The sequence below is a fragment of the Herpailurus yagouaroundi genome, unplaced genomic scaffold, assembly GCF_014898765.1.
Source record: "Herpailurus yagouaroundi ecotype Mexico unplaced genomic scaffold, PumYag 159, whole genome shotgun sequence".
Taxonomy (NCBI): domain Eukaryota; kingdom Metazoa; phylum Chordata; class Mammalia; order Carnivora; family Felidae; genus Herpailurus; species Herpailurus yagouaroundi.
In genome coordinates, this window is record NW_024412400.1 from 11,511,986 (window position 1) to 11,522,267 (window position 10,282).

Here is a 10,282-nt window from a genome sequence, read left to right on the forward strand (position 1 = left end):
CGGGACGAGCCGCGGCGGGCAGAGGCGCCGGTCCCGGGTCCCCGCGGGCCGCGGGCGGGGGAGGGGCGGCGGGGCACTCACCACGGGTCGAACTCGTGAATGATGCTTTCGAAGCGAATGACCGCGAAGAGGCGCGAGCTGAAGCCGGCAAGCCAGGCCAGGAAGAGGATGGTGAAGGAGAGCAGCGACTGCCAGCCGGCCGGCTGCGACAGCCCCCCGGACAGCCCCGCGGGGGCCGGCTTCGGCGGCGCCACGCCGCCCGCCGCCTTGTGCGCGCACTGGGCCCCGGGCCCGTGGTGGCCGTGCCGGCTGTTCCCCAGGGCCATGAGGCCGCTCCACGGGGACGAGTTGAGGGACGACTTGTGCTTGCTCTCCGGGGCCGAGGGCTCCGCCATGTTGTGCCCCGGCGGCGGGTCTCGCTCCTCGCCGCCGCCGCCGCCGCCGCCGCCGCCTGGTGCGAGGGGTGCTGGGCGGGGACCTGGAGGAGGAGGAGAAGGAGGACGAGGAGGAGGAGGAGGAGGAAGAAAAAGGAGGAGGAGGGAAGAGCGCCGCGCGCTCCCGCCCTCAGCGCCGCGAGGCCGGGGGACAGGGGGTGGAGGCGGCGGCAGGGAGTCTCCGCCTCAGCAGCGGCTGCGGCCGCCGCGCTCTCAACTCGGATGGCCCTTGCGCCCCACTAGCCATCCGTATCCCCCTTGCAGCTGCGGCAGCGGCGAAAGCCGACGGGACGAGGGCGCCAGAGAAGAAGCAGCAGACGGAGGCGGCACCACAGCTCGGAGCAGCAATGACATTCCCCCTCACACCCGCCGCCCGCCCCGCGATGAAGAGCAGGAGGAGGAGCCCCCTGGAGTCCGGGCGGAGCTCAGGCTACCTCTGACTCCGCCCCCGGCCCAACAGGAACTAGCCCTTCCACCTGTCACAATGCGACAGGTCCGTTGGGGGGTGGGCCCAGAACTGCGGTGCCCACCAATAGGAGCGCGAGCTGGGGCGGGGCTTAGCCCAACCGCTCTCCCCCACCCCCCCTCCCTCCCCCTCCCGCCTCGCGCCCGTTCGCCCGGAGCGGCCGTGCAGCAGCGCTACGGCTTCATTGTCAGTTGAAAGACGCGGTTTCGCGCGTCGGTGTTGTCGGCAAGGAAGGGTGCTAGGCGGCTCCGCTCGTTGCATGGAGCTGAGCCGGGCCAGGGGTCGGGAGGTGATCGAGAACAGCGGTGCGGCCTCCGTCAGAAGCGGCTTAAGGGAGGCGGACAGCGCCGCGCTGAGCGACCGGGCACTCACGGGCTCGCGGCGGTCGTGACTTTTAACCCGCTTTGCGCCGAGCGCCCACCACGTGACGGAGCGCGCAGGCGCGTTCCACAAGTCCGGCGCGCGTGAATCTGGCTGGCGGGGCTCGGCCGCGCGGGGCGCCCCGCGCAGCTTGCGCGGCCTGTGAGCTTGGGCGGCTACGGCTCCGCAGCCTCGATGCGCCCCCTCAGGCTGTGCCGGGTGTTCTGCTCCCAAGGTTGGGAGCGAGGACAACTTTGCCGGCGCTGAAAACTCTTCGGCGCCAGAAAGAGACCTAGGGGGCAGGCGAAGTGCGACTTGCTCTCGCTTCTCTCACTTGTATTTTCCTAATTGCAAAAATCGTGTTTGTTCACTGGAAATAAGAGCAAATGCAGGACTGTGTTGTTAACGGGCTGCATACGTACCACCAAACGGGTGAAACTTTTCTGTCCGCTGCTACTGAATTCTCTTTAGTTAAGTAACGGACTGGAGATCCCTGTCCACGAAGTTTTGCACGTCTAGGTTGTATTTTTAGACCTTCCCCTTCTCCATGCTCCTCCCCGCCGAAAGGAAGTGCCACCAGGGAGACCTAGTTTAAGGCAAAATGCGTTTAAACATCGGTGGAGTAGTGGCGGGACTAGAATTACTCTGATACACGCCCCGTGAAGGGCATGGAGCTCTGCTTCCGTAAATACTTGATTCGCTCTTCGTGTAAATTAATTGTCCATTTTATTTAGGTAAATAACGTGAACTCAAAAGCGTGTGTTCTCGTAATATCATAAAGGAACTCCATTATTAAGCCATTTAAAAGTTTAACACATTTAACAAATTTAAACATATTTAGAAATTGTGTTTAAACAGTGGATCTTTTCGAAATAGGAGACAAATGAAAGAGTGTGCTTAGTTTGAGGTTGATCTTTGCAACTAATGGATCCAGCTACTCATGTAACGTGCTGATTCGCTTTTCTCTGGTTTCCTTACAAAAATAAATAGTCTCATTAAGGAAAGGATGAAAAGGTTTCCAGAAATAGACTTTCCCACCAACAATTTAGTAGCTGACAGTTATTAAACTTCTAAATTTTAATGAGAATTATGATAGAATATTAACTTAGCCCTGTTGTAGGAGAAGGGATGGCATGCTCTTTCTCAGAGCCCAAACTGTGTATGTTAAAATGCCAGCATTTTGAGTATTGGTGCCCTTTTCCAGAAACAAAGTTCAATCAGCCTGAAATAAAATTTTATTTCTTTAGATAGTTCTATTTTGCTGTCTTTTGTATAAATGCTCTCTATTAAATTCTATATTGTCTTGCTTCCTTTTGGATCATTTAATTACCAAAGTCCTGGGCTGGAAAGTGACAGGACTCCGTTCTAAGTGCCACATGGTTACTTACTGGCCATGTAGCATTGTCCAAGTCACCTGCGGTGGGTTACCCCTTCTACTCATAAAGTCAATTGTTAATATCACATGAGATAGCTTATCTGAAAATACTTTGAAATACCATTAAGGATCATGAGCAAATGCAGCTTAGTGGTGAGGGTAAAAGCAATGGGGGGAAAAAAACCCCTATCATTCTTGGTCTTTGTTCACTCAGTCACTCATGAATGCATTTAAGAATTTGTGGAGCTCCACCTTTATGCCAAGCACAATGCAGGCACTGGGATGCAGTATGGAACATGAGAAACATGGTTCCTACCCTCACAGAACTCACCCGACGACCCCAGGGAGATGGGCATTGAGTAAACCATCACATCGTTAAGTACCAAAATGCAACACAACAAACGCTATCAAAGACGTATGGGGGATTCGATCGACACAAGAGGAGAATGTTACCCAGGGAAGCAGCACAAGGGATGAGGATGAATTCACCTGGGGAAGAAGATAAAGAATTATCCAGACAAAGAAGCATATGCAAAGGCCTTGCTTTGGGGCCAGGGAGACAGGTACAAGAAACCCAGAAAAGGGCCAGACTTTGGCTGCAACACTGCAACCATGTGACATAGGAGTTGAATAAATAGCCAGAGAGTGTAGGTCATGTTTAGCAGTTTGGTTTTTTTTTTTTTTTTTACGTTTATTTATTTATTTGTTGTGAGAGAGACAGAGACCTCACGAGTCGGGGAGGGGAGGAGAAAGAGGGAGGGAGAGAATTCCAAACAGGCTCCATACAGTCAGCACAGGGCCTGACACGGGGCTCAAACTCATGAAATTGTGAGATCATGCCCTGAGCCAAAACCAAGAGTCGGACGCTTAACTGACATCCACCCAGGCACCCCAAGAAATGTTTTTGTTTTGTTTTAACCTGAGACTAATGGGAAGCCATAAAGGGTTTTAAGCAGAATTTGCTGTGTATGAAAGTGAGAGAGGTCATTAGCTGTGTGTTTTGAAAAGATACCAAGAGTGCAATGTGGAAAGCACATTGCAGAGGGGCCAGTACGAGATCTCAGTCTACCTGTGCCAACATCTGACATTACAAAGGCTCCTTTTGTGAGGAATGCATTACAGAGGAACCACTAAAGAATCCATAAAAATAAATTGCAACATGATGAATTCTCAATTTCCAGGCCATCAGCATAGAAAAGTGCTTTTCAGTTTGTGCATGCGACTTGAATGTATTGTTTTGCCTCTCCTAGCTTGAGCTTCTTGATCCTGCTAGGTGTTCTGGATGCTGAAACTGGGACAGTAGGGCCCAGAGAGGAAAGGGCAAATAGGGGAGGTATCAAAAGGGTGGAATCCGGAAAGGAACATAAAGTGAGGCCAGCAGTGACACAGAGTGCAGAGAAGTGATAATTCGACACCACCGAAAAGTGTGCCTTGTACTGACAAACAGGAGTTTGCCAGTTACTTTAGCCAGGTCAATTTTAGTGAAGTCCTACCGAGCAGAAACCAGATGGCAGCAGGTGAGGAGGGACTGGAAGCAAAGGATGTGGAGGCAGGGAGTGCGAACCACCCTTTTGAGAAATCTGGCTTTGAAAGCACACAGAGATCCAAGTCAGACAAAGAGAACACAAAATGATCCTCAGTTCCTGGCTTTTCCCAAGATGGTCAAGAAAAGGCTTCAGTGCAGATAATGTGTCTCAGGAATGGCACAGTTCTGAGAGGAGGTTCCATTCTTAGAGGAACACAAACAATATAAGACATACTCTTGCACTGGGCACTGGGCAGAGTAGGGAGATGCCAGAGTCTGACATATAATTGGCATTCATAAATATTTGGTGAGTGAAGGACTTCCCTACTGTGAAGTCCAGAGAAAGGTAGTTGCTGGTGTTGATTCCATTGCTCAAAAATCTCTTCGGGGTTTTCTGTCTTTCCACTCTGGGCTGGATTGTCAGCTGTCAACTCATCTTCACCCCCTTTTATGGTCTCCTCTGCATTGCTTTGAAGTTGGGAACTACATTTCCCAGACCCTCTTCCCTGTATGGTTCCGTGTTAGAGTTTGAGAGGAGTTCAGTCAAGATTTGGAAGATAGAGAAGAAGGAAAGGTGGCTTCAGACAGAAGGAGAAGAATGAGCAAATCCAAGATTCACAACATCTTTATGGCTGCTGTGACAACCACTTATGTCATTGTCAGAGACTAAAACAGTAAGATAGAGTAAGGGAGCTTTTTCTTGGAAATGATTGAGAACTAGAGACCCTGAGGTTTAGGCAGCAACTTCACTGGTCTTAGTACCTCCTGGTCTTCCAACATTCATACAAGTAATCATTCCCGTATTAAACTCTTTATTCCTGAAATACCTAGAGTAGCTCCGTTTCACCAATCGAACCTAACAGCATTCAGTTCTCTTCATGAGTTGGTTTTCATTCTCTTGACTGTCGCTTGAAATTTTTCATTCCTTTTTACGACTTGATGATACTCCAAAGGATGGATGTACCGTACTCATTTCAATAACTGATTGGTGGATGTTTGGGCTGTTTCTAATCTTGTGCAACTACAAACATGGATACAAGGGAAAGACTTATGAAGAAGTAACTGTTCCCAAGTGTAAAGGTGTTGGTTGGAGAAATTTCTGTAAGTGAAATTTGGTGTCAGCATATCTGGAATTTCAATAAATAAATTGTCCTCCATATAGGCTTGTATCAATCGCATTCCCACAATGTATGGGAGAGGCCCATTTCCCAGAGACTCACCAGCAGAGTGTGTTAAAGAAACTGTTGGCGTTTTGCCAACAAGCAAGGCGTGAATTGTTAGTTTTAATCTGCATTTCCCTTGCAAGTAAGGCCGAGGGTAGTTGATTTTATATTTAAGGCAATCTTTTCACATCCTCAATGAGGCAGAATTGGCACCACTGATCGTATATCTTTAAGTGTAATTATTGGAGTAGTATGCTCCAAGTTATGGAAACCATTAACATGTATAGTTTTATTTGCCTGTTGCTCATAAAATGAGGTCATCTATATTGAATTCATGCAAATCTGTTCTTAAAAAAAAAAAAAACAACAACCAAGATCTTCTGCTGTTTAATTTAGCATATCCCCTGGATTATCTATTCTAGATCGTGCACTTCATAAACGTACTTTTGAAGTAATGAAGGGATTTTTTATGCTGTATTAAGAAATTCAGGTAGAAATTTTCTAAAGATAAAGCCACTGTTAGTAAACGCCTCCCCTGATAGAAAGGTGGTTTTTCACCTATCCCTCTACATTTAGGGATATTTTTAATGTCAATCCAAGTAGTCACAATAACCACATTATTGGGGCGCCTGGGTGGCTCAGTCGGTTGAGCGTCCGACTTCGGCTCAGGTCATGATCTCTCGGTCTGTGAGTTCGAGCCCCGCATCGGGCTCTGTGCTGACAGCTCAGAGCCTGGAGCCTGCTTCTGCTTCTGTGTCTCCCTCTCTCTCTGCCCCTAACCCACTCACTTTCTGTCTCTGTCTCTGTCAAAAATAAATAAACATTAAAAAAATTTTTTTTAAATACAAAAAAATAACCGCATTATTATTTATAAGAGAATTTATTAGATTACACTCTTATGAAATGAGTCATAGTAAAGTTCAAAGAAGAAGTTTATAAAATATGAAGATACTATTATTTCACCCTCCAGGTGTCAGAAAAACGGGAAACTTGAACTAGGGGCTCTCTCTTGCTTAACAAGAGAATTTAACATATAATAAGCTTCAGAATTTGTGTATACATTTTTAAAAAATCTTCTCACTTCTTTCTCTTGGGGGTTGTTGATTTCTCAAATGTTTATTTTAAACTTCGGTACAATAAATATTATGCTGAAGAAGTGTATTCCACTTAATAATTACACAAAACAAACTCATTTACGAAGGAATTAGAAGACATTTTGTCGGTTATTAAATTAGTGACACAATGGAGAATGGAGGGCGCATTAGCTAGAAGTTATAAAATTGAAAACTACATTATAATTTTGATAATAAAAACACAATTAAAAGGAGCTAAAGGGACATACTAATTAAAAATATTCTAAACATCTAAAGCGTTTATAAATGCATTTATGATTGGGATGTTAATTTTATTTCTGATAGTGTGGGTTTCTTAGGCTTTTTCATTTTTCAATGAACCGAGATATACCGGGGTTACCGGCTAATGGAATTTATCGAAAGGGTGCACAGAGGAGTAAGAGACACAGGAAGATGTCTCTGCAGCTGCACAGCCAGGCCTCACAGAAAACAAGAAGTTATTTTGGGACACAGCAATTCTGGTGGCTCAACAAACTCTGCTAGGCCAAAAGGATGACCTGTCTTCTTCCTTGCACTCAGCAGCTCCCTACACCGTGCCCTGTCCTATATGCTGACTCCACTGTTCTGTGTTGGTTCCCGTTGTGACTACCTTTCTTGTCTTTGCCTCTAACTCACTGGCTAGTCTTTCTTCTCAAAAAGTCTTTACTCACGCTTCCTTAGGACTCCTACAGCTTTGGGGCTTCTACTTAAAACCCTCTGTCAAACAACTCTGCTTCTCGTGAAGTCTGGGTACATCCTGTCTTAGATCGATTTTCCCAGAAGCAGACGCTGAGATGAACTACTGTATACTTTATTAACGTAATGCCCTCAGGAGAAATTGGTAAGGGAGTGAGAAGGTCAAGGAAAGGGAAGAAGCCCATTAAGGATGCAGTCTCAGCAAAGTCCAAGGAGGGTCCCCCGGCATAATCCCAGTGGGGGAGCTTGGGAATTATAAGTTACGCCTCTGACCTCAAAACAAGAGGCAAAGACCTGAGGCATTGCCACTCCCACACCTGTTGGTCAATGGTCAATAAGGGCCAGGAAATGCGTGAGCTTCTAGGCACTTCTGGCTCTCCGGTTATTTGAAGGGAAAGCCTGGGGCAGAAGCACGGGCACATGTTAGGGATCTGAAGGTCCTGGGCATGGGTGGAGCACTGCTCCAGCAACCCTCTCACATTCAAATATATCTCAAATTGGAGCTCCCTGAGACAGACAATCTGCTAGGTGTAGAAATTAGCCTCCCATGCACAGGGCTCCTATTAGGTGGTTGTACTGGCTGACTCACTCCATAAGCTGTTGGAACCATCTAGACCAGTCACATTTCTCTGGGCTTGTCAGTTGCAGCCAAGTTAGTAGGGTCACACTCTACAGTGCACGGTCACCTAGGTACATGGTCATCTCCAATAGTTGGCTGTGACTCTGACAGTTATGCTGATGCTCTTAAAAGAGAGCAGAGTAACTGGCCTGCATCTTGTACCTTGCATGGTCTGTTCCAATACAGACGAGTTCATTTTGTTTTAGTTTATTTGCACCTAGATGCAGACTTGTTACTTTAATTTTTCTGTTTTGGGTTTTGTTTTGTTTTGTGGTTTTTTTTTTTTTTTTTTGGATCAAGCGTATCTTGAAAATAAGCCACTATCTCTTAATTCCAGATTTGATTTTTTGGATGAGTAGGAGTTCTAAATAGTAATTACTCTTCATGTACAGAAAAGGGAACAGGTGCTTGGTAGTTTCTCATTTGTTTCTGACAATAATATTTCTCAAAACAAGACCCCACAATACATATATCAGAACCACCTGGGGTGTTTGCTATAAATACAGATTCTTGTACCCCGATACCCAGTATGCCTGGGACATGGCCTATGAGTCTGCATTTTCAATAAGCCTCCCAGGTAACTTGATTCACATTGAAGTCTGAGAACCACTGCTTTTCAGTATAGATATTATCCACATCATTTTACTTTTGAGGAAATTGAGGTTTTACAAGGCTAGGGATGCCTAGGTGGCTTAGTGATCCCAGGGTCCATGCCAAGTGGGAGGCTGCTTAAGATTCTCTGGCTCTCTCCCTCTGCTCCTCTCCCCCACTTGCTCTCCCTCTCTCTAAAACAAAACAAAAAACAAAACAAAACAAAACAAAACAAAACAAAACAAAACAGGGGTGCCTGGGTGGCTCAGTCGGTTAAGCATCCAACTTCGACTCAGGTCATTATCTCATGGTTTGTGAGTTCGAGCCCTGCATTGGGCTCTGTGCTGACAGCTCAGAGCCTGGAGCCTGTTTCGGATTCTGTGTCTCCCTCTCTCTCTGCCCCTCCCCCCACTTGTGCTCTGTCTCTCAAAAATAAATAAACGTAAAAAAAATTTTTTTAATAAAAAACAAAACACAACAAAAAGGCTAAGAAATTCACCTGAGGTTATATATAATTAACACAGAAAATGTCTCAAAAGTTCTTTTCCATAAAATGAAGTTTTCACTGATGCTATTTTTGCAATGTGAAAGTTTACTTGTTTGTAAAATGTTTACTACTAAAGCAAATCTCAAGGAGTATGTGACCGCATAGTGTCTATGTATATCATTTCACTTAAGCTAATTGTACCTTTCGAATTGTGGTGAGTACAAAATTATAATTTGAATACTTTTATATTTCTGCCAGGAAAAACAAACAAACAAACAAACAAACAAACAAACACCTGAATGCAAAGGCAGTAGTCAAGCGAACCTGCACAACAAAAGTGAAAGAGTTGATCAAAGAACATCATCAAGAGATTGAAGAAGCAGTTTAGCAATTTTATTCCAAACACAGTGACAGCGTGTGTTTGGTGAAACGCTGGGAAGATTCAGCACTTCACACCTGAGTTGTCCTTTATGTGGGATAATCTGAGCAGGTACATGGAATTTTGCAAAGTTCCTTTTGACCCAGGTAAGAATGCAGGAACTGGGCGGGGCTGAAGTTCTCTCCTATCTAAAACATAATGTAGACCTCGCAGGCTATGTACAGAAATGGCCATATTTCTTCATGAAGTGTGGTTTGAAACGTTTGTTAAGGGGTACCTGGGTGGCTCAGTCAGTTGAGCATCTGCCTTCGGCTCAGGTCGTGATGTCACAGTTCGTGAATTCAAGCGACGTAGTTGGGCTCTGTGCTGACAGCTCAGAGCCTGGAGCCCGCTTCGGATTCTGCGTGTCTCTGTCCCTCCTCTGCTCATAATCTCTGTCTCTCTCTCAAAATAAATAAATAAATATAGAAAAATAAATTTTTAAGAAACATTTGGCAAAGTGATACCAGTTTTTCACCTTCAAATCCAAAGAGTGGCTTGCATATAGAAAGATAGAGCATAGTCAGTAAAAATCTGATTTCCTTATGTTTTATTGCCTATAAGACATTCTTCTAAGGAAACCAACTTGGAGATACCCTAGGGGTAGCAGGGTCTGATCCTACACTTTGAGTATTTGAAGCCAGAATCTGTGCTGTTTTTACTAAATTCTTCTTCCACTGGATGTGTTGTTATGGGCTGAAAGTGTCACCCACGCATTCACATGTTGAAGTCCTACCCCCAGTGTGACTCTATTTGGAGAGAGGGCCTTTAAGGAGGTCATTAAGATTAACTGAGGTCAAAAGGGTAGGTCTGGCGTCCTTATAACAAGAGGAGATGTTAGAGATCTCTCTCTCACGTGCAGAGCAGAGGCCATGTGAGGACATAGTGAGAAAGCAGTCTTCTGCAATCCAAGGCAAGACATCTCACCAGAAACCAAACCTCTGGCACCATGATTTTAGACCTCCAGTCTCCGGAACTGTGGTGCAAATGAACTGCTGTTGTTTTAGCAACCTAGTTTTTGGTATTCTGTTATGGT

At 45.9% G+C, this 10,282-nt stretch overlaps 1 protein-coding gene across 1 annotated transcript in view; it reads right to left on the minus strand.

Annotated features, from left to right (window-relative positions):
• Positions 1-793, minus strand: part of STT3B (STT3 oligosaccharyltransferase complex catalytic subunit B) — a 105,525-nt gene extending 104,732 nt beyond the window's left edge. The window contains exon 1 of the mRNA XM_040479986.1: positions 82-793. Within this exon, the coding sequence (XP_040335920.1) occupies positions 82-395 (314 nt within the window). The 5' untranslated portion in view covers positions 396-793. The remainder of the gene's footprint in view (positions 1-81) is intronic.
• Between the last annotated feature and the right edge of the window lie 9,489 nt (positions 794-10,282).